This window comes from Molothrus ater, chromosome Z, assembly GCF_012460135.2.
Source record: "Molothrus ater isolate BHLD 08-10-18 breed brown headed cowbird chromosome Z, BPBGC_Mater_1.1, whole genome shotgun sequence".
Classification (NCBI taxonomy): domain Eukaryota; kingdom Metazoa; phylum Chordata; class Aves; order Passeriformes; family Icteridae; genus Molothrus; species Molothrus ater.
Genome location: NC_050511.2, coordinates 58,115,016 through 58,140,157, shown reverse-complemented (window position 1 = coordinate 58,140,157; position 25,142 = coordinate 58,115,016). Strand labels below are relative to the sequence as shown.

The window sequence follows — 25,142 nt, the reverse complement described above, 5'->3', positions numbered from 1 at the left end:
GCTCTTAAGTCATGTGGTTTAGTTTTCAGTGGACCTGCGCATGATCTTTATGACTCCCAGACAATTTAAGATACTGCATGATTCTGTGATCCTTATCTGCTTTTTCTCTTCCTTTAAAGAAATAACAGAGGCAAACATAACTCACTTTTTTTCAGAAGATAACCTTTTTTGACAATATTTTTATAAAAAGCATCCTTTGTTTTCCGACGAATTGTATTGTAGATTTCTTTTCCGTCCACTGTATCATTAAGCACTTGTTCTTGGTGCTAGAAAACATGTCAGAAAAACATACTTTAAGCTCAGAAATTGCCAACTATGAAGCTGCAATCAGGATCATGTTACTGAATGCTCCCTAACTCATTACTACTGTTCTCTCATGCATTTTACGAAAGCATTCATTTTTCATACAATACACATGCTAGAAATGTACTATAACTCTTTCCATATCTCCCAAACTGAAAGAAAACAGGGGTTTTCAATACAGACAGTCTTCTACAAAGAAAGTCTTTTCCATGTAAAAACAAAAAACATCATGTTTCACTGTGATTTCACTGTGTTAAAATTTATGCCAGTCTTTGAAGATTTATCTAGCTTCTCACTGTCTTCTACCAAAGCTCAGAGGCCTGACATATCATGGATAAACTCTGAAGCAACAAAAATGGTGCAGATCATAATTAAAACTGACTCAAAGTGGCACAGTCCCCCATAGGACTGTGCCTTTAGTTCTAATCTCTTTAGAACTCACATGCTGCAACTGAGCAGAATTCAGGACAAGAGAAGGGAAGAAACAGGAAATAGAAAAAAAATAAATTCACACAATAAATGGTAGTATCTAGAAATGCAAGTAATAAATATGACCGAGCCAGGTCTGACCTTACTAAGTAAGCTGATGAACAAAATTTCTTTAGTCATGAAAACAACCAAGAAAAGCAAGACTATAAAGGACATCGCTGAGATGAAAAGAGACATATGAACTGGTTCTTACATAATATTCTACTTTGCTTCCTGTGCATATATCTGTAAGAATTATGATTTTGATCAAAACAACAATAGCAAGATGAAAAATAATTTGGTAATATTAATAGGAATGTCAGGACCTACAAAGGAAGCTATATCCATATGTTATGAAATGATAACATAACATAAAATGATTATATATCAAGATAATGTTTTTAACATAAGTGCACAAGGAGTAGTGCGCAAAAGAAGACATCTAGTGGCAAATACTTTTAAGTAAACAGCATATCAGACACAGGAATTCTACCAGATTGACTTTAAAATGATGCAAAACTTTTGAATTATTTTTCCCCCCTCAGAAATATAGAGCATGGTGTTACATGGAAGGAAGGTGAAGCTGAACATTAACTGCACCACTGAGCACTAAATTTTCAAATAAAGTCACAAGTGCATCTGGCTAGGTTAAAAGAATCTGAAGTACTCTCACATGGAAAATGAGTCAATAAAGAGTTTATTAATACCGAAACTGTAAGTTTCACATATGTGAAAACCTAAAATGAAGACTTATTGCCATTATTAAGAGGAAAAATGAAGAAAGTTAGTAATTAGATTTTCCAAGGAGCAGTCTCAGAATTCTTATTTGCTTTCTGACCTAAGCACATTACTGAGCAGAAGTTAACAGCAGGAAAGAATGGCGAAGCACCAAGGACACAACACAATTAGCAGTATAGGAAAGACTGCAATAACAAGGAATGTATCTCTTAGTGAAACACAGCAGTTACACCTGCTGATACTGACAGAAAATGAGATGTGAACAGCTGAGTCATTCATTGGAGGACTGGACTGTGAACTGTTGGCTATGCTAAGATACTGGTCCCACAAGGATGGACTTAGCTTGTGCCATGGCAGCACCGAAGGTGCTATGTTTTAGTTTTGTGACTGTAATGGTATTGGTAACATACCAGTGTCCTGGCTTTTGTTGATCAGTACCTGCATAGCCTCAAGACTTTCTCCATTTCCCTCTCTGCCCCCTTCCTCAGTAAGATGGCTTGCTGGACAATACGCTGGGAACAGAGATAGCCAGGACAGACGATGCCAATTTATTAGAGGGATATTCCCTGTCATGTAACATCATGATCAGCAATAAGCGTGTGGGCACACGGAGGTCTCAGAGAGCATCTGGGCATTAGTCTACTTGTGAGAGGTGCTGAGTGTTGCCTTTGTATCACCCTTTCCTTTGCTTATAAAACAGTATTTATCTTAACCCAGCAGTTTTTTTGCTTTTGCCCCATTCCCCAAGAATAGAGAATGAGCAAACAAAGGTGCAGGTCCTTAGCAGCTCACTAGGGTCAACCCACCACAGAAAATTACATGTGTTTTCCTTAAGTGCTTTCCAGAGAGAAAGGGAATTATCCCTAACATGGTACTACTCTAAATTGTTCTGGTACATGTTCAAGAAAGCTGAGTTCACACCAAAACTGGTAGCAGCAAGGCAACTATGAAAACATTACAAAGAGACAGGATCAGATTCTGGTGTGCTTAGCTTGGTGAACAGAAGAAATGCTCTTATATTAATAAAAAAGATGCCACAAAGGGGTATGAATTGATGGCAACTCTCTTTAGGGAGGACAGGAAGAGCAAATTTCTGATTTCCACTGAAACAGGAAAGCTCGGGAACAGAAAAAGAAAAGAATAGGTACGTAAATTTTACAACTAGTTATAAGCTCATGAAAAGGTAATGATGTACTATGCTTATTACTGGTGATCTCTTATAATCAATTTCTGCTATGGGGCAAGTGCGCTGCAGAACAAGTGCTGCAGTCCCAGCCCTGCAATCACTGCTGAAGCTTTTTGGTGTGTATAGGTTTCCTATGACAGGAAAAAAAAACCAGACACTGAAGAGAGGGCAGACTGGCTCCCCTTAATATGGGACTAAATCAAAGCATGAGCCCAGGAACTAGGGGTGCAGAGCAGCGGTCGAACACCTCACAGCATATACAGAACTTACCATACTTTCTGTTGACTACAACCCAGTCTTCAGTAAGCATATGTATTTGAGGATAAAACAAAAGAAACAGATGAGCTGAAAACACTGAAGCTGTTGATGACTGACTACTGGAGATGATGCCGTTTAACTACTACTGGTACCTCTGCTGTAATTTAGTTCATAAATTGATTTGATAGGGATTCAGTGTGTGACTTCAACATCAAAGGCTCAGAGATTAAATCTTACCTGCACTGGAACAGGATCTTTTAAGTAATATCCTTCAACAATCTGTTCTTTTCTGTAGTGCTCAATGATGTCAGCAATACTGTTCCAATAAGAAAAATAATATTGAAATGTTAAACACATTAATTTTTCCACCGTTTGAGAATCTGCTTTTCCATAAAACCACAAAAAATGTTCCCCCAAAGTTTTAATAAAATCAAGTGTTAATCATCATAATCTTATTTGAAAGGAATGAGGGTTTACTAATATACTGAAGTCAAGAAAGTTCATAAAACTGTATTCAGAATGTATTAACCTAAACTCTGCAAAATATTTCAATTACTTTCTTAAAATATCAAATTAGGACACTGCACTTTCCACATTCAGGTAGTACATGTGCATTACCTGCTTCCCAACCAAGCTGAAAAACTGCTATTTCATTGGCAATAATTTTCCAAGTCCTAGAGTAATTAGCTAAGTGGAATGGGACATATTCTGAGTGAAGTGCAATCCCCTTCTAGAAGAACAGGAATAGAAAACAGAAAAGGTTGGTAGCAGGGCTTATTCAAATTATGACTGGACATCACTGAGCTATTCTTTTAAATACTCAGTAGCACTCCTCTACAGGGATGCACTCATTCTAGTGCAGATTCAGACTGCAATCGCATTTGGAAGGCTCAGGAGAGAAGTAGTGACAGATACAAGCTGAAACTCAAGGCATTTAATTGCTCTGATTTATTTTCACACTACTGAAATTTACATTATAATAAAGAACATCAACAGGGACATCAACAGAAATTAATCATTTACATGCAAATATCCATCTAGAAAAATAGCTAAGTAATTCAATAGATAAAAATATACTCAGTGGGACTTCTCAGTTCATGCATACTCAGCTGTGTGTGCAAAGATACAAATAAGGCATATGTGCAATGCAGGAACAATAGCTAATACTGTAAAAAATCTCAAAAACTTCTAAATAAAGCTATATCAAGATATCTTGGTTGGCTTTTCTATTTTATTCTGAAGCTATGAACTAGGCAAACTTGATAAAATTACCTTCCCACAAGCACTTTTATTTTTCAGATATGTAAAATGAAGTTAATGTTTCTTTCAGTTTTAATGAAATCAACTAGTTAATTTCAATTTTTACTGAGATGCTGTCTGTATATGCTGTTTTCTACATAAGAATTTCAACTGTGTCACATTACAAAAAACAATGACTCAGTCATTACATTTCACAAGTTGAATAGCTACTACCAATATTTTCTAATCGATCAAACAGCAGTACATGAATTTTCTCACTCATCAAATTAGGAATACCTTGACCTTCAATGCAGCATCTACTTCCTTGATTAAAAATGCCATTAGGATTTCCTCAATGTAAGGAGCAGGCGCCTGCAAAATTTCTGCAATTTTGTAATATGGGGCGAAGAATAAAGTCAGTTGTATTTAAAAACTCTTTCTGGAGTTAGAGTAACATTTAGACTAGGAACTCCAAGCCTTGATGAAGCACCTAAGGGCTGTGTTCTTCATTATATGTTTGAACTTCCAGCAAATTTACCAACCTTATACACACAGAAATTTGAACTGAATATCACCTTTAAGAGTATAGTGGTAATTCTCCCAAAAATACAACAAAAACAAAGATTTTCTTTGACACTAAGGACGATCTCTAGAAAACTACATACCAAAATACTAAAAGAAATTCTTAAAGCACTTTGTCATAATTTATTGCTGCTTAACTTTAAAATCTTGTTTTCTGTTTGGCTGCGTAGAATCTCATTCAGACAAATACAATCTACACACCAAGTGAATCCAGCACTGTATTATAAAGTAATCTGAAGCAATAACAAGGTAGTATCTTTCTGAAAGTGTACTATTTATTGCTACAAACCCATTTGAGACTAATAAGAGTTCCACTAACTTGATGATTAATTTGACATCACCAAGGCTGGGGGGCTCCTGGCCTATCATCCTTGTCCTAAGCCATGCAACTACAAATCGCAAATCGACATTTACTTTCATGAAAGGCTGACCCTGCAGCTAGCCTAGTTTTCAGTAAGGATGGCTGGAGGCCAGACTGATTAATGAAGGTGTTCTAGCAGCCTGAGTCCTAAATGGGCGTAGGTTCATAAGGATCCAACTTTTAGCCTCACAGCATCATGTGAGTGAAGTCATATGACAAGGTCCACTGAACTTAGTAAGGAGACCTTGACATTTTCTCAGACACAGCTGCTAAACCTCTACCCAATCAAAAGTGACAGAAATTCTCTATTGGGGTAAGTCTACCCGTGTTCTAGGTGAGCAGGACAGGAAAAATGCTGATTTTTTTAAGGCAGGCAATGACCTCTTTTTAAGGAGGAAGGTGAGTTCTCACTACTGAAAATTCTTCCAAATACAACAACTCTAAAAAAATACTATGAAAGACGGAGATGTACTGATAGTTTCTCCCATAAAGGGGGAAAGACCTCATTATTTCTCTTTCTGTTTTGTACAAATTACTATTTTTTGCTACCAATGGCAAAAGAAATACATCTTAACTTTGTTCACTCTAAATGAACTGGTCAATATTTCTGCTCCAAATACCATGCACATACTTCAGTGTAATTTAGTAATTTTTTCAACAATGAAGGCATTTATCCCCTTTCTTGTAAATAGCCATTTCTATTATTTGAAAACTCTATTGATTGTCTCAGATAAAATTAGAATTTTTATTTCCCCCTTTTCAAATAGACAAGAACACATGTAGAAGCTTCCAAGCTGCTTCAAATAGAGTATCTCTTAATTACAGATACACTATTTATGGATCCACATGATCCATTCAAACTACAATTTACAGAGTGAAGGAACTGTTTGGCAGAACAAGCACAAATACTTCAAGAGAAACAAGTTACACTTAGGTTATTTAAGCTGTAAGAATCTGCTCAGTTAGAAGTAACTACTGTGGAAATTAGAGAAAATATTTAGAATAAAGGAAACTACAGTCTTAAAATCATAGTAGTAAATACTTATCAGGAGCAATTTATGCAAGCACAAAATATGCACAATTCCTTTTGCCACAAGAACTCACCTATTATAGTATCTGCCTCCCATCATAAATTGATTGTTTGATGTTGGACATATTTTAAAACGCTGAATATTTTCACAGGTCCGGAAATAAAGTGAATAATCACCAGGAGTATTATCTGAAGGCCTCACAAGAAAACTGCACACCTGACCAACTGAAAGGACATCATAACAGTGTTATTTTTCTTAGTGATATATGTAAACCCTTACAAAATCTATTTCTACATAAACTAGAAAGAACTGCACACCTGAAGAGATACAAACCCTATAAAGATAAATTCCAGTAGTGATCTCAGACTAGAAGAACTAGTACTAAGCCACCAGAATTAATGAAAAATGGTTCCACTGTAGCCTGCAACCTAGCCGTATTGTCGCAATCTCTTTAAAACATCATACAAAAAAATGTTTGATAACATTTTCAAATCTCTGTGTCAATATTTAAAGTAGGGTATTAAACAATATGAGTCAGAAGTACTGTTTTCAACTAAAGAAATACTTGCCTTATGAAAGTGAAATAATTGATTCCACATAAAACAATTTAAAAATCAATTAAATAAAAAATTTTTAGATTAACTTTACTTGATAACATACTCAGTACTGATAGCCATGAAAGTTTTCATCCAATGTAGTATTCTACTGAGGTAGCACCCAGAGGGACCGGAGAATCTAAACCACTCATTTATGTTTAGACATAGAAGGAAGTTTTGCCATAGTTTAATATTAACAGGATCACTTTGAGCCATTTCACTATCACTGTATTTCACATCAGAAATACACATACCTGTCATCAGCAAATTGTAAGCTTCTTGCTTGGAGATCTTCCCATGGAACCATCTTAACAAAGATGAAGAGAAAAATTAGAAAGCAAAACTACCAGCTCTCTTTTGTGGTTATGCTGACATCCAAGGCTCTGGCACCTATGAATTGATCTTTATTTAAAAAGACCCAATATAGATGGATGAGAAAATCAATGTCCATGCTACTTAATTATTCTCTCCTCCCAACAACATGAAAGACTAACACTAATAGGTATATAAATTACTTCAATAAAACACTTGTAGCTGATGTTCAAATACAAGTGAGTTTAGAGATTGATATGAATTGTCCAAAAAGTAGGTAATTTCATAGGCATTATTTGAAGTCATACAGCAATGTACTAGCATCATGAAATCTGAAGCTCAAACAAGAAGTTATACACAGAAAACCTCAAACTCAAATTTGCCAGAGCTGTGGAAACAAAACCTAGCTTTGTTAGATTAATGAATATAAACTGCTTTGATCTAAAACCTTGTACTTTCCTAGAGTCTTGTGTCAGAGTAGTAACCCACAAAAGTTCACAGCCTCTGCCTAGTTTTGGCATGATACTTACCAGTATTCAGAAAAGCTAGACACAGTACAACTTAATAATCTGTATTTAAAGGAAAGCTAAAGACACGGTGCTTATAAAAGAAAAACCCGATTTCTGGCTTTCTTTCTATACTATCTTCAGATATTAATATAGATTCCTCTGAAAGATAAACAACATCTGAAAGACAGAATCAAAGCTCCATACATCCCCTACACGCTACTTTCCAAATATGAAATTTTCACATTTGAAGACATCCATACTGCCAAATTGAGTAGCAGAACTCAATAAACCAAATAGACCACTGAAATGCCTCCTTCTGCCACCAGCCTCTTGGAAAGTGGGAAACAGCAAAAACAGCAAGCACAAATATGACTAACAAATGAGGACATCAGATAATTCATGAAGGCACTAGACATTTTTCACAACTATCTGCCACTCATCTTCACTTGTGAATGTAATCTCTTAACAGACATATCAACACACTACTGATTATAAGTTGAATTTTTAAAATTTTTTTTAAGTATTTAAGTAAATAGAAGGAAGAATAGTCACAGTCCTGTGACTTTTTCTTCAAACTTTAAGCATTATAAGAATCACAGAATTGTACAGAACACAGAATCCTTTGCATTGGAAAATACTGTTGATCATCACATCCAATCCTTAACATAGCACTGCCAAGGCCATCACCAAACCAATGTCACCAAGTACCACACCTACACACCTTCTAAATCCCTCCAGAGATGGTAATTCTACCAAAAGTCCATTACAGGACTTTTTCACATTAATTATCTCTGCATCTGCAGCAGCTAGTATATAAAGAAGTCTTGGGATTAAAAAAATAAATCTCTTTGGTCACTTTCTCAAAAACTTAGAAATCTCACAGTGGAACTTGACAAACAATTATGATTACTTTCAAACAACGAAACAAAAATCCTTACATTTTGCCTTCATGGGGATCTTCTTCTCTTCCCTATGAGAAAATTAACATATCAAGTGAATAACAACAGTACAACTCAATTAAAAAAAAAGTCATAAGTTAAGACCTGTAGAAAAAAAATGATCTTTAGATATCTGAGGCATTTTTTACCTAAAAGACTTGCTGCAGCTCTATGAAAAGCTTTCCTCTTCATTCATTAGGTGAAAATTCAGCAAAAATGTTATTTCTGATGATTACTTCATTCATGATCCAAATCCTTTAGAGGTGGTAACTTTTTAGAAAGTTTCAACCTTCTCAGCCTTCCTAATGTTAAATTACCACTGACCTATCAGTCTACAGATCAACAGTCTAGTACTGTCACTTCAGTTTAGCTATTCACATCCTGACACAGGAATCAATCAGGAGCATCTCAAGTAACATTGCTATTGGCAAAACACACATACTGCGTGAGAAGATATTATAAAAAAATCTTTTTCTTGTTTTTTTTCTCACCAATAAATTTTTAACCCAAATTTCATCCTAGAATAAAGAGAAAGATCTACCACAATGCAAAATTACATTCTGTTGAGTTAGCGAACTTTTCATGGCAATTGCAAAAAAGAAATGCAATTGAATGATTCTTCACCAGGACAGTAGATTTTAGGGAACTGCCTAGTAAATTTACAGTACTATTCATTTGCACTTATCTTTGGACAACACATGAATAAACATTTTTTGATAATAAACTATGCTTAAAGGTATGGTTTAGTTTTTTAGAACTACTAAATGAATTTACTAGGTTCAGAAATGCACACAATTAGAAAACAGGCAATTAAATGTCACTAGTTTTTGTCCAGGATTATTTTATAAAAAAATCCCATTCATTTAAGAAATTTAAATACAAAAATTACTTACCACTTCTTCTACCAGGTCTTCCACAATAAGACCTTGTTCATCTGTCCGTAGGTTTGTAACCCACATCCAGCCATCTTCCAATTCATTATGGACAATAAACATGTCTCCTTTAAGGAAACTGAAGAAGGTTACAGTAAGATTTAAATCAGAGATACAATCATAATTTAAAGTTTAATGAACACAATGAATTCTTGGGTATAATTCCCATAAAATATTTGGGAAAACCTATTGGTAAAAAATGCAGGAACTGATATTCCAAGCACATGTGTATTTTTCCTCACAGTTAAGTGGCTACCATATACAAGTTTTCATACTTTTGATTTATGTTTAGTATCTAATATATACTTCAGTGCTCTCAACTTCAAACTGTGCTAATGTGTAAAACAAAAATAGCACAGCAATATTAAAATACAGTAATATTGTTCTTTAATCAAGAGAGATCAAATATGCAACACAAGCAAAATAACCCTTAGCAGTCTATAAGAAAGTAATATTCCTTTCATTAAAAATTACCTTGCATAATGCAAGTTGTGGAATACCTATTCATTACGTTCTCACATATAACGACAAGTAATGCAAAGAGAATACAGAGCAGTTATCAGAAATGCCATGCAATTAGCTACAAGCATAAGAAGCATTAACATTCAGAATCAGAGAATCACAGAATCAAATGGGTTGGAAATTACCTCTGATATTACTAAGGCCAACCTACTACCAAATACCACATGTCAACCAGACAATGGCACTAAGTGCAACATCCAGTCTTTCTATAAACTTCCAAGACAGTGATTCCACCACCTCCATGGGCAGCATTTCAATGTCTAATCACCCTTTCTGAGAAAAATTTTCCCCTAATGACCAACCTAAAGCCACCCTGTTTAGGTGGCTTTAAGATTACGTTTAAGATTATGTTCTCTTATCCTGCCACTGGTTGCCTGGCAGAAGAGACTGAACCCTACCTGGCTACATGCTTCTTTTAGGGAGCTGTAGAGAGCAATGAGATCTCCCTTGAGACTCCTTTTCTCCAGACTGAGGCCCTGCAGCTGTTCCTAATAGGACTTGTACTCCAGACATTTTACCAGTTCCATTACCCTTCTCTGGACGCACTTCAGGACCTCAATGTCTTTCCTTGAATGGCCCAGAACTGGACATGGTTCTCAAGGTGTGGCCTCACCAGTGTCGAGCACAGGGAAAGAATCACTTTCTTAGTCCTACTAGCTACAGCACTGCTGATCCAAGTCAGGATGCCTTTGACTCTCTTGGCCACCAGGGCACAGCTGGCTCATCTTCAGCCAGCTGCTGACCAGCACCCACAGGTCCACTTCCATTGGGCAGCTTTCTAGCCCTGCAGAGGGTTTATTGTGGCCAAAGTGCAGGACCCAGCACCTGGTCTAAGGGAGTTTTCATTTCTGGAGACTAGTGTAAGTTACTCCTTAAATATTAAGAACACAAACTCAGGTCACATGAAAACGTTTCACTGCAACACAGAATTTTTAACCATGTTTCATGATGCATCAAGGTACAGGAAAAACAATAAATAATGAAGCTCGTTAACTACCATTGCAATTAAAAATTTCATAGCAAATGTCTATGGCACGGCTTTCATTTGAAGTAACAGAAAAAACAAAACTCAACAAACTACTATTGAAAACGAAGAATAAATTCAACTGCTTTAACAGGTAACAAACAACAAAAGCACCCTCCATCACTGCATAGTTACTGCATGGAAGACATGTTGAAATTAACTCAGTAATACTTCAAACTTAAGAAATATTTACTATGATATTAAAATTCTAAGTCAAAATTCTCTGAAATACATAATTACTTCAAGAGCATATTAATTCAATCTAGAACAAACTTGAGAACTCTGGTCTCAGCTATGCCATGAACTGAACTATTTTAGCCATCTAGACATCAAAACACCAACTTTGCATTTCAGCTCTATCTTAAAAGAGGAAGAAAAGGTTTAATTGCCTATAATTTTTGTTATGATAGCAAACAATAAAATGCTATTTCCTCTTAGGCTGATATGTGCAATAAGACACGTAAAAGATTCTTTTTTGTTGTTCTCACACAGAATAGGAAGCCTTAGTTGCAATGTGCCATTAGAGAGCCTGTTCCCAGTCTATCACCTTAGTAAAACGCATAATTACAAAAACAAATATCCTCATATCATCCTATAAAGGATCAGATTGGACTGTGAGTCCTGGAATAAATTTCCATCCAAATGAGGATATAAAGCTCTCATACTTTTCTCTACATTTTAAGATAATAATCTTAAACCTAAGAAAATTCCCAATTCAACTGTGTATTACATCAGTTTATGAAATCTGTCGCATAAGAGAGATTAGAAATCACCACAAATCACTTTCAAATCTTCCTATTTTTGCAGCTGGAAAAAAATTATCACAAAAAAGCAGTATCAATCCCAAGTAACCAGAAAATGGTCTTCTATTGAAAGACTCACTTCCGTTATTAAATTTGTAAGTAGTCAAGGACCACTTTCTCTTTCTAGTGATCTGAATTGTTTCCCTCAGCTACACATCTAATAGTTCTGTGTCAGTTCAGAAAAAAGCCAGCTCATTTCTTTTACATACTCAGATAAGGCATTTCCATACAGAATTCTTTGACACATAAATTTATCCTTTTGGTAAAAATCTAGGGCTTTATAAAACATATTTCAAAATCATAAGATTTTAATTCTGTGTACCTTTATGTACCTTCCATTCAATTAATACAAACAAATATACCAAGAACAAAATGTCTTATTCTTATTTCCAACCAAAGAACAGAGAGATATAATCTGTTAATCTAACCACGTCAAGTTTAAGATGCAACTGGAAAATACTTTCATAAGAACACCTACCTGAATTATTACTATTTATGAGTACTCTTGAGAATTTCACAGCTGCTGCTGTTACTTAAACATACCTTATTTCATCAGTTTCTGGCACTTTGGTGTAAGGTAGAATTGCTCGAACTCTCCTTCTGTCTTCCACAGGCTACAGTTTAAAAAAGAGCAATGGTTTTTTCTCTATACTCTGTACTGTATACTCTATACAGTAGAATCTTTTTCCCCAGCCTTATGCTATTCTGAGGTAAAGAACACCACTTATATCCGCCTTGCCAGTTTATTTCCAAATCTCAAAACCACTGTCAACTAGAAACGTGTAATTTGTTGAACTAAGAGCACTTACTTTACATTTTTTTTCACTTAAGAGTGGAAATAACATCCCGAATTTTAACATTCAGAAACATCTTTATTCAGGTTTTGGGTTTTGTTACAGGGGATATTTTGCAGTGGTTTTTTTTCATTTTAATTACTTTTGTTGTATTAAGGATGGGCATGTGAAAGAAACCTTGGTTATCTACAGGATGCATTTTGAAACTATTGTTAGATATCCAAAATGGGACAGAACAGTGACAGTTACACAGTAACAGTGCTCTTTATTACAAGAACTCAGTATTGTCTTGTTTTCTCTGTCTACTTAAAATGATGTTACTACATTGTGCAATAACTGCAATACCTTTGTCTTCCTCATTATGTATTTTTATTAAATAGCAAATTTTTTTCATCATTACTTTGTATCAGTAAAACTGCATTTTTATACTCCCTATAGTACCACGTATGCCTATGCCAAACAACAGGAAACTTTCTAAAGTTTTTTTCCCAAAGAAAATTTTGAATAGTGATTAAAGTTACAAACATTTTAGTAAGTTAGTCTTCAGGAATTTTTTTTACTTGCCTCTGGAGGTGCTACTGGAAATAAGAGCTTTTCCCCTTTCAGCAAGCAGGACACATGACTGTAATACCCAATCAGGTCTGAGAGTGAAGCAAAGCGACGCCCACCAATGTAATAGTCTCCACACATGGCAATAATCCTGTTAAAAATAAGACCAGAAGGTTGACATAAGAAAAAATTTTGCTACCAATTTTTTTTTTAAGAAAAGGAGATTATCATCATGTTTATTTCTTAAAACAGTGCCTATATTCAGCAAAATACAGTATTACAGACCCTCTGTAAACATGTAAATAAACCTAATGAATATTTTATCAAAAATAAAATATCTGTAATGAATATTTTATCAAAAATATCCATACATATATTTTATGAGCCACCAGTTTTTTATATAAAGAAAGTGCTGATTCGCAGAAAAAGAGAGCACATTTGCCAGAACTAAATGAAATAAAATTTTAAAAAGTAAGTGTGAACATCCTGGAAAACTGAAATAATGCACTACTACACAACAGCATTATTACATATAGTATCATGCACAACAAACACCTTTTATAATAGGCATAAAGTGAACAAAGTAGCAAAGTACTTTAACAAAAAATTACTACACTTCAAAACTATACAATGCAGAAAACAAACAACATCAAAAATTAGTCATTTTGTTACAGTTAGTTTAGCATTCATATTAAAAGTTTAAAAATCACTTTGGAATAATCAAAGTATCTCCTGAAACGCAATTAAAAAAATTTATATCTAATGGGAAAAAGCTCACACAACCATTTCAGTAGTTAATGGATAATTTGAATTAAGCTGTTTCTCCCAAGAAGTAATGTAAAATGCATATAAAGATGAATCTTCAGATATTAAGTCCAAGTTCATAAGCATATAACACTGCAACAGAAGTCAGAAAACAACGCTCAGGACATATGCTGAAAGCTGTTTCCAGCAAATCTTTCAATTACTAAACATATAATCTATTGGTGGCTTTTGTTTTGGGCTTTTTTTTGTTTGTTTGGGGGCTTTTTGTTTGTTTTGGGGAGTGCTTGTTTGTTTGTTTGGAGTGGATTTTTTTCCCCTCAAAATTAAGGAAGCAACCAGACCTGCTAACACTTTAACTGTGATAACTACAATGATTACTATGGAACAGACACAAAACAATCTCCTTCACTGACTAATGAAACCTGCATGGTGCTTTAAGTCTATTCAAACCACTTTAGGCAAGCTTCTCTATCCAGATATTTTTGGTTTCCTCACACTTCGGTTCTTCACCCTACAAAGTAATTTTAAAGTAGCATGATTTAAAACAATCAAACACAAGTAAAAAGCTGTACAATTAAAGCATTAAGAGCCAAAAATACTGCATTATAATGCGATCATTGTTCACTTTATTTTGTTCTGAAACAAAAAGTAGATAGATCACAGTATTCAAAATAAAACACTTAATTCTCACCTAAAATGATTGACATTTGTTTTACTAAGGAATGAAAGCACAAATGAACCTGGTCTCCGATCACTCTCTCGAATAAGGTAACTTCCAGGTTTTCCCGCTTGTCGAAGACGTTCTTCTGCAATTGTTCTGTCAAGTTTTCCATGATACCACCTGAAAAAGAGTAACAATGGGCATCCTTAGAACTTAAGGGTTTTGTTTACTTTCAGAAAATAGACCTGTGAAAGGAAGAAAATCTTTCAGTCAAAACCCATATAACTCTGAAACTTTGTGAATCACATTGCTACAAGTTCAACCTCCTAGCTGACTCATTTCCAAAACCAGTATTTTTAACATAGCAGCGTTTTCCAGATAACCTACTTTTGCCAAGGAACAACCCTAAGAGGCAGAGACTCCACACATATCATAGTTTTTATCTCCGCCCTAACTTGTTTACTTTACAAAAACAGAAACTGAGGTGACTGACCTGGCTTGGAATTACTGTATTTTAAGCCTACGAAGATGTCAGTTCAGGCTCAGTATTCCAAAAGCACAAACGGAGAAGTGAATTCTTTCAGACTGTTCCTCAGTGATGCTGCTGCAGCAAAGCCAGTAAAGAACTGGACAGCAGTCACGAGGCCACCATCCAGCCCCAAAATCAACTTTCCTAATCACAATGTGCACTCTCTCAGTCAAAAGTGAGTGCTGATACATGGCAATCACAGACTGCAAAATATGACAAAGGAAATCTTTAATCTACTGCTGCCATTCGAGCATTCAATCACCTATCTTAGTTTATTTATACAGCCTTTGTCAGAACACTTATTCTACTTCATATGATCAAGAATAACTTTTTTCAAGAAAGTAGTGATAGAGAGCAGTTTTCAAAGACATCAAGCAACAGCACGGTTCAGAGCTATATATTGCAATAATTCATTAGCTCCTCCACCTAATTTTGCTTGATTAAACCTTTAATTTTTACACTCAGAAACTGTCAGCTTCAAAACAGCCAGTGTTTTAGACAATTAAAATCCTTCACCACTTCAGATCACATACCATTTAGTTCTAACACTTCAGACTGTTTCGTAAGATTCACAAACATGCAATTTAGAAGATATGTAAATGATCTCTTGAACCAATATATGCAAAAATATCAAATATTTCACAGCATACAGCTTCAAAATTTTAAAAAATTAAAAGTTGAGCTATTGATAAAATCTTAACAAAAGCCATTTTTTTCTATGAAATGGAAAAAAAAGCTTTGAGAGCTTTTATCAGAACAAAACCTTGATAAACCAAACCAAAAAACACCATTTCACCAGTAGGAGCAGCACAAGCATAAATAGTGTTTAACCTGACAAAACTAGGTGCTTGCTAATATTGCTCCCCTTTGCTTCTCTTCCTCACCCTGATCAAAACAAGCTAAACCAGTAGAAGCACTGTTGTGTCTGTACAACATTTAAAATTTGCAACTGCTGCAGACCTAGTTAAATTAGCAAGAGCCTGTGTCATTCCATTCCAGAGCAAAGCAGCTTCATTCATGAACAGAAATCTGTCGTTCAGAGACAGTCACAAAGAAGTGGTCACGCCTTCCCGAGGAAGAGGGTCTTTTAGGAAATGAAGCAAAACAAAGACAGCTGATTATCAAGTAAGTAAGATTAAACATTCTGTGTGTCAGTGTGCCCAGCACAGCTGAAACCTGAGTGAGTGTGCTCCCAATATGTCGCAACTGGGCACTGCTTTCCTGGACAGACTGACTTTCATGAAGTATATAACTCCTCAAAGACCCAAGAAACTTCCCTGATGAAGAAACAAACATTCCATTTCATGAAATCTATTCTAGACTAATAACAGATTCATTGAACTTTTATTTGTTCCTATTTATCACACACTTAAGGAAAATAATCTTAATTCTATTGAGAGACACATTGCATTAAAATGCCAAATTTAAAGAAAGGCACAATTTCAAAATGAAGAAGTGGGAGTCTCAATAAGAATGTAAATTACACAAAAAATTTTACAGAATAAATAGAAAGGCAGGAGCAGATGCAAATAAAAGAATTTTTCTGTAAAGGACCAGGATTTCTAACAACATCACAAATTTAGGTGCCCCAATTCTCAGTCCAGGAGCTTCAAACAAAAAAGACACCCTCCTTCCTGGTGATGGCAATATATATATATATATATATATATATATATATATATATATATATATATATATATATATATATATATATATATATATATATATATATATATATATATATATATATATATATATATATAGGTATATGCCACATCCTCTAACACTGAACAGGCTATATTTTGTCCCATTCAACACTTTTATATCAAGTGTACCAGGAGATATTTATTACCTGGTAAAGCATTTAAGGAAAAGTTTGGTTTTGGAAATAAAAATGTTAAGTTAACTTCTGAGCAATTAAATTCAGTGTCACTGAGCCTACATATAAAATGTTAACTTCTGATGCAAAAAACCCCTCTATTTTACAGCTCACTCTGCATTAATGTAATGTACCAAATTACTGTATAGTACTAGCCACAGAAATAAGTATTAACACTAAATTTAATACAAACAACAGTAAAGAAGTCAATACTGAGCAATGACATGAGAAAACAGCTCAAGTGATATCCTCAGGAAACCTCTGTAGATTTTACATATCTTTAAAAAATAGGATACACACTGAAGTGCAAACTTGTATAATACCTTTAGAGTATGCAAAACAGTTGTCAAGAAATAACTGTATTTTTTCAAAGCGCAGTTTCATCAATCCATAAAAACAGTTTATTCACATAATATATAATCTAGGAGCACTGAAAGACATCACTGTCAGAATCAATGTCTTATAACCCATCCTGCTATCACCAGTTTTCAGTATTATAGAAAGATACATTCTGCAACTTCCCATCATAATCTTCAAGGACTTTGATAGCAAACAGCAAACATTGTTTTACAAAACTGCAGTACTCAATCTCATTTAAGGGTATTGACTAATCTAATGAGCACTAATGAAAGATTTTAACATCTCTTATGCTGCTTAACAAAGAAGATCCATCCAATAGTCAGCTCTATCCAAAGAAAGTAGAACAGAAATGAGTAAACTACAGAGTTAGCCATACTCCTAATTTCATCAGAGAATAGAACACCGAACAGTCTGAAGGAAATAAACAGGTTACCATCATTTCTGAAATGAAATAAAGTGACCCCCAGATCCTTTGGTTTTAAGCTCCAATCAGGTAGTTGAGTGAAGCCTGAGTATTTCAGCAAAAATACATCACAGGAAACCACCTCTCCCTCTGAGTTTTCTACGTCAAGATTTACAACTTAAATATTTTGCAATCAAAAAAATTTCAAATTTATTGTTTTCAGTCCAAAGTGATGCCAACCACAGAGATTCTTAATGGATGCAAAAGGAATTGCTATGTATGGTGCACTGTAAGTCTCATGAAAGGAATTAAAGTTTGGATGTGAAGGTATCACATGAAAAACCTGCCTAGCTTATCATAAATCAGTTGCCAAATGACTGTGACTTACAAGTGCTTACACTCAAAATTCTAACTCACTACTACTTAGATGTACATCCTCCATCATTGCCAAAGACAAGGTCCCTATAATTTCTCATCAGTCACCTCTGCTTGTTTGCCTGATCCTACCTAGGAACACTTCTGTATTTCTAAAATTACCTCTGCATTTTTTTAAATGCTGACAATCCACTCCTTTCATTGTGTTTTGAGCAAACATAACTCAATGACATTTTGAATCACAGCTAGTACTCTAACAATGCAGTTACTGTTATAACATGCATTGAAAGAGAGTAAGTAGCCTTGCAAGCATATGTTATAAAATTATTCAACTATAAAATGTCCTATCAATTACAGATTGTAATTAAGGTGTTTTTTTCTGTCACTACCTGTTATAACTTGCCTGCTTTAAGAAACTTGTGTAATTGTTCTTTTTTTTTGTTTCTAAGAGAATACCAGTAAAAGGCTTCCATGTTTCAGAAAACTGTCAAAACTGTGCATGAAAATACTCCCATCTGCCAGTTTATTTCAAAAACAACATGTTCAGAACTCCAACTCTATCTATATGACAGTTTAAATACAACATGCAGACAAAACAAAGATACAATATTACAAAGAGCCTCTATAGCCACACATGCAACATACAGGTGCGCAGAAGAATGGTGCCTATACCACCGCCACACTGAGTGGCTGACAACCATATGTCTAGTCATGAACCTCATGGAATGAGCTGCACTGCAGTCAGAGCTGTGACCTCTGGTCCACACACAAACAAGAGATCCCTGTATTTTCCCATGCTCCATGGAAGATGCTGGGTAGTCACACCAGCCCCATTAGGCCCAGCCAACCCTTTCTACTGTCAGGAGGGATGCATTTAGCAAGTTTGCAGTATAGCTGTACAGCTTCTGGCCCCCAACAAGACCCATGCAAGGAACAAGCCATTCACAAAAAGGCAGTAGATGGCGAATTTACTATATGGAAGGAGGCAGCTGGTATTACGTGCAGAAGCATGTCACACTCTACAACCATATCTTTATTTACATATTTCCTTTTTACATGTGGGAAAAGCACGTGTGAAGTTTTGCCACACAGGCACACTGCTGGCTTTGTTCACATCCTCACGCCCACATGCTTCTCTGCAGAGCTGCTTTCCAGCTGTTTAGCCCCACCACGTGCTTAGGGTTACTACTCCCTAGTGCCAGAGCTCTGTGTTTCCTTTGTCTAACTACACAAGCTCTCCCGCAGCCCAATTCTCCAGCCTGTCCACATCCACAGCACAACTACCTGATGTTTCAGCTTCTCCTCTTTCAATTTTGCATTATCTGTGAACTTGCTAAGGGTGCATGCACTCTATCTAAGCAGGTCACAGTACTGGGCCATGAAAGCACCCTAGGCAACACCCCCAGTAATTTGCTTCTATCTGGACTTTGAGCTGCTGATCTTCATGCTCTGTTCCTAGTCATTCAACCAGTTTTCAATGCACCTCATATCCTTTAACCTAACCTATACTCTGTCAGTCTGTCTGCAAGAAGACTACGGAAGACAGTGTCAAAAGCCTTACTAAAGTTATGGAAAACTCTCTCCCTTTCTCCCCCAAGTCAATGACTACATCACAGAAGGCTCTTAGGTTGGTTAAGCACAATTTTCCTATTATAAATCTATGCTGATTACTCCTCACCACCTTCAGCACTAAATATGATTAAAAGATAATAACATTTAAATATATTAGATATTAAATATATTACAATTTAATAACAGAAACCTTTTTCTGCTGTATCACTAACAAGACTGATAGAGCAGGTATTTTATATAAAAATAAAAACTATTAAAGACCACTTTCAGTCTTTAAATAGTGCATAAAAGTAAATAAAGCAGGTCAAGTGTATAAACTCTGTCAAGCACTGAACATTTTACTAGTACTGACCATACTCTGGAGGGACACTGAGGAATCAACCCTGCAATACTTATGTGCAGCACAAAGACTATGTTAAAACAAGATGCCTTCTCCTCTCTTCCACTATGCCTACCAGCAAGACATATTACAAGATGCTTATTTTTCTGGGGAGAAAGATATGACAGAAACTGGGAAACTACTATGGGAATTTTACAATTTTATGCCTGAACCAAAATATGGAGTCCTATTCTGGAGACCTAAGCCCTCACTAGAAAATTTGTGTTCGTCTTCACAACCACAGAACATATAGACAAAAAAGCTTGAAAAAACACAGTACAGTATTACACTTCTCAATCGGGTAGGCTAGTAAATGAACTGCCAAAGTCCCACACTGGTATTATGGGACTCAATCAATGACACAAAATAAAAACTAAATAAAGAGCATGTCAAGAGATTCTAATTACAGTTCAAACAAAATTACATTATCTAATGTTAACTAGAAATACTGACTAAACTACTGAAAAATCATCCTCAAACTTCTGGCTTCAAATGCTGTCCTACTTTTGGTTTTATTTATCCGAAGTTTTCATTTACTTATGAACTAACACACTCAATTTACTTACTGCTTCACTTCCTGTGGCAGGTTAGGTACAATGTTGTTTCACTGTGTTTAACCACTCATTTAAGACTACTAACACCACACATCCAGCCGGAAGCAGCCCAGAATGCACTACCCACTGACTTTTGAAAAATAGGGTGTTGTCTTCCATGCACAACAGGAACTACTGAAGAAAATCATTATCTAATAAAGACAATATTCTATGCTAACTACATTAACTGCTAAACAAAGAAACTTCACACACTAAATCTATTGACATCACATTTAAGTTTCTTTATACAGGTACCTAACTGAACACACCAACATTATTTCCTGATAATTTATATTGCAACAGATTCATTCATTAGTCTGGAAAAAGGCCTTCTGCAATTATTCAGAAAAAAATTTTTTCATGAGTTACTGAAACAAATGCAGAACTCTCAGCTTGCCACCTCAAATACTCATGTGAAGATACTAGAACTTCACTGTATGATGAGGAAAATGGTCTACTTTAATGCAATCCATTCTTATTCAGTATTTCTCTATCTGTCTTCATCTTCAGTTTTTTCTTATTATGTTGCCTGAACAAACTCCAACAGTGACTGTAAGAATATATCTGCTTTGGGCAAGATTTGTTTTAACCAAACAGAATTTTGACAGTCTATTTCATTTTGTGTGGTTGATCACTTTCAGATTTCAACTGATTTCCATTTCAAACTGATAAGCACTGCTCAAAAAATACTATATGAAAATGCCAGTTTTGCTGCAATACTGGAATGGCTCCTGCCACATTAATGCAATGCTAGGACAGAAAATAATTTTGTCCACTAAGATTTTAAATCAAATACATAAAAAAATCAGCATTCATTCATTCATTCATCAAATCCAAAGGCATTTTCTTACGCTATTTGAGCCTCTGTCATTGAGGTCTGCAAATGGGGCAGAAAGCAAGGGAAAAGATGACCTAAACAAACACAGAGTTGCCTTTATTCCCTAGTATCCTGTGCATCGCACCTGGCATTAAGCTGCAACATAAACACACCACTGCTGTGCTCCATAAAAATGAAAACACACACACACGGAATAGACAAGCCTCAAATTAGCTTCACTCCAGATCAAAGATTGAAAAATCAACCCTACTGGGAGATTCTGAGTTTGTGAATAAAGAGAAGGTCTTATATGCTAGTATCCTGCCACAGCTTGAATATTAAAGAATACACACTAAAAGAAGATATATTCCCCAGATCTTCCTGAGCAAACCATATTTACAACACCATCATGGGAAGTGCAGAACCTGCAGGTGCTTCATTTCCCATCTCTTTGTATTAGTTACTACGAAAGCAAGAATGACAACTTTACACTATTTCAAAGCATACTCATGTTTAAAAAAGCATTTGTAACATCTTTACAGCCTAAAAATTGGAAGACTAGGAACTCATATTGTGTCTGGTTTGTGTTTGAGCTTTTTTGTTTGCTTTGGGCTTGTTTTTTTAATCTGCAAAACAAGCTCAGAGAAGCTTGTTATAGAGGCTATTATAATTTTATGTCCTACTTAAAATGACAATGGCTCCTGAAATCTTAAGAGTATATAACATAATGCCAAAGTTAACTGTTAGTCAAGTTATGACAGAATATAAAGAACGAACACAAAATTTCACACAGATTATTAACTTTCTGACCTATCTACATATGTCTCTTTAAATAAAACTGTATGCTATTCCCGAAATTATCCTCTATACACAAGAACTACAAAAACAACATATTTATAGAAATTATACTAATGAAAAAATATAAGCCTCTGAAACCATTTCATTTTGGGGAGAATATGATAAGGATATGGAAGAAAATGTTTATTTTCTATTCTAACACACACCTTGGAAGTGCTTTGAGTAAACCTGCAGATTTTCTATAGTGAAATCCAAAGGTTGTATTAAGAGTATTTACTAATTACATGGACTCTATATAACATTATCTGATCTTATATTTCACACAACTTAAACAAAGAACTAGTCTGCCTCTAGTGGAAGATTCTTTCTAGTACCAGCACTAAAGGAATCCAAATTAAACTGATGTACGGATAAATACAGTAAAATTTAATTATAAGTTTACGTTTTATTCCAAATGTCTCCTCTCTCCAAGCATAACCTTTATGAAAACAACTTTAAATTGGCTGAGCAGCAAGGTAGTTAAAACATTTATAAAAATATACCTCTGTTAACACTTTTAAAATTGGAAATTATTTTAATTCCTTTTAAATCCATGACTCAAGACTGCCTGAATTTTTAAAAAGATCCAACAAGTGGGCATTACTTTGGCTGTTTCTATATGAAATGGAAAATATAAGCTATCTTCTTTTTTTTTTTTTTAACACAAAGCAATGCAACACAAAATGATGATATGGTAAATTAGATCTTTTATGCCATGGATGGGTTTTTTTTTACTCTATTTACAGAAATTAAGTTTATGACTCTACCGTGAAGGGGCTACCAGTGACTGGAAACGTCTCCCCAACAGGTAGTTTAAATGATAATCGGAATAGCTCACTCTTCCTGGCAGCCTCTGCAGTACTGCTATGAAAACTTGCAAAAAACTAATTCAGCCGCCTTTTTCCCGTAAGCTGATCCCACTCAGTACCGGAGGACCAGCTCCCCGTGAAGGGGAAGGAGTCCGACCTCCCTGCTGCCGCCGTTCACTCTCCCGTCTTGCGGGAGGGCTGCGCTCCACAGACCCCGGGCAGTGTCCCCCTGAAGCAAACTTCCCGCTGGAACGGAACCGGAGGAGGGACGGAAGGTGAAGCGGTGGGACGCAAAACTTCTGCGAGACTGCCAGCCGAGTTTGACACACTGTCTCCCCGGCTAGCGGTGGGGGCCCGGCGGCACGGTACCCACTCCCCACAAGGATTGAGGCGGGGGCGGTGGGTACTCACTGATTGGTGGGGGGCGCGTTGAGCGGAATGGCCACCTCCTCTTCCTCGTACTCCGGCCCGTCCAGTGAGTCTCCCTCGTCCACTGTCCCCAGCCCCCCAGCCAACGCGGGGGGGGGCGGCAGCGGGGGAAAGCCGGGATCGGCAGCCCCAGCGGCCGCTGGAAGGGCTGGCCCCGCGCCCAGCTCCAGTAGCCCCAGAACTGAGCACAAATCCGGCCCGCCTGGGGGGCCGCCGCCGACCAGGAAGGGGCCTTGCGGCTCCGGCGCCCGACCGCGGCACAAGGCGGGGCAGTGCCCCAGCTCCCCGGCCGCGGCGGTTCCCGCCGTCCCGGCCACAACGCCCGAGCCGCCCTCCTCACCCGTGGCCTCGGCCGCCATCATGTTGAACCTCACCGGCAGCTTTACGCCGGGGAGGAGGCGACAAAGGGGCTCCGAGCCCCTGCCCCCACCGCGCCCCCCCCCGACCCGGCAGGCAGTGGACCGGGACGCGGCTGTAAACTTCCCGGCAGAGACGGGCCGGGAACAATGCCCGGCTGGGCGGGGGCTGGACCGCTCCACAGGGCCCTGCGCGGCTGCCTCGGCCCGCGGCCGCCCCAGGGAAGCGCCGCCCGCCCGGGGAGCTCCGCGCTTGCGCGGCACCTCTGCGCTTGCGCGAGCGTCGGGGCCCAGCCGGGCTGTACGGGACGGCGGACGTGGGTGGGGGCAGTTGTGCGGGACTGGGAGACAGGTTTCGTTCCGCGGCCGAAGGGCTGGGAACGTGCGGGAGTAGGGTAAGATTCACTAGTTCAACACAACATGAGCACTGTAACTCTGAACCCGTATGGTCCAGCGCCAGATCCAGATGCCTTTTGAACATCTCCAGGGATGATGACTTCATTACCTCCCTCGGCAAAGTGTTCCAATGCTTGACCACCCTAACAGTGAAGAAACGCTATTGAGTGTCTTCCAATCAGCTTATTCTGAATGATTCTGTGTAATCTGAATCTCCTTTATCTCGGTTTGAAGCCGTTTTCCCTGGTCCTGCCATTGCAGAACAAGTAGAAGAGACCAGTCCCCACCTCACTACGCCCTCCCTTCAAGTATTTATAGAACAAGTGGAAATGTTTTTGTCAAGGGAGCAATTACACTGGATATTAGTAAAAAATATTTCACTGAAAGGGTCGTCAAGCACTGGAACAGAGTCCTGGGGCAACAGTGGACTTGCCCTCTTTGAAAGTATTCAGAAACCATGTGGATATGGTGCATGAGGACATGGTTTCATAGTGGATCTGTCAGTGTTAGGTTGATGGTTAGACTCGATGATTTTCCAGCCTTAATGATTCTGATTCAACTCTAAAAATAAGTTTTAAAAATACATCCTGGTGGTACTGTTTACCTTGTAAGAACTGTGATTCCATGTCTACTTTACTCTGTACTTCCCTGAAACTGTTGTTTTGTCATGTTACTTAAGCTTGCAAGCTCTCAATCCCACCTTATGCAAACCTATACCTACCTTCACCATCAACCATTTTTCTCCCTAAAGTGGATTATTTGGTACATCAGCTTCAATTCACACTTAAATACCTCTGGGATCAAGAAGATGTCATGTGATTGCCATTACCAGGCAGT

General features: G+C 37.0%; 1 protein-coding gene across 2 annotated transcripts in view; it reads right to left on the bottom strand.

The window, feature by feature from the left end:
- The window catches only part of RASA1 (RAS p21 protein activator 1), a 46,371-nt gene extending 22,260 nt beyond the window's left edge, over window positions 1–24,111 (bottom strand). Inside the window, exons 1-10 of one of the 2 annotated variants that reach the window (XM_036404008.2) lie at window positions 23,536–24,111; window positions 14,602–14,751; window positions 13,161–13,296; window positions 12,346–12,416; window positions 9,415–9,532; window positions 8,522–8,553; window positions 7,017–7,069; window positions 6,240–6,390; window positions 3,191–3,269; window positions 146–266 (exon numbers count right to left, since the gene is read on the bottom strand). In XM_036404008.2, coding sequence (XP_036259901.1) covers window positions 146–266; window positions 3,191–3,269; window positions 6,240–6,390; window positions 7,017–7,069; window positions 8,522–8,553; window positions 9,415–9,532; window positions 12,346–12,416; window positions 13,161–13,296; window positions 14,602–14,751; window positions 23,536–23,915 — 1,291 coding nt within the window. In that variant the 5' untranslated portion in view covers window positions 23,916–24,111. Of the gene's footprint in view, window positions 1–145; window positions 267–3,190; window positions 3,270–6,239; window positions 6,391–7,016; window positions 7,070–8,521; window positions 8,554–9,414; window positions 9,533–12,345; window positions 12,417–13,160; window positions 13,297–14,601; window positions 14,752–16,060; window positions 16,133–23,535 lie in introns of those variants that run through there. The other variant, XM_036404009.1, reaches the window with a different exon arrangement.
- Window positions 24,112–25,142: the final 1,031 nt, after the last annotated feature.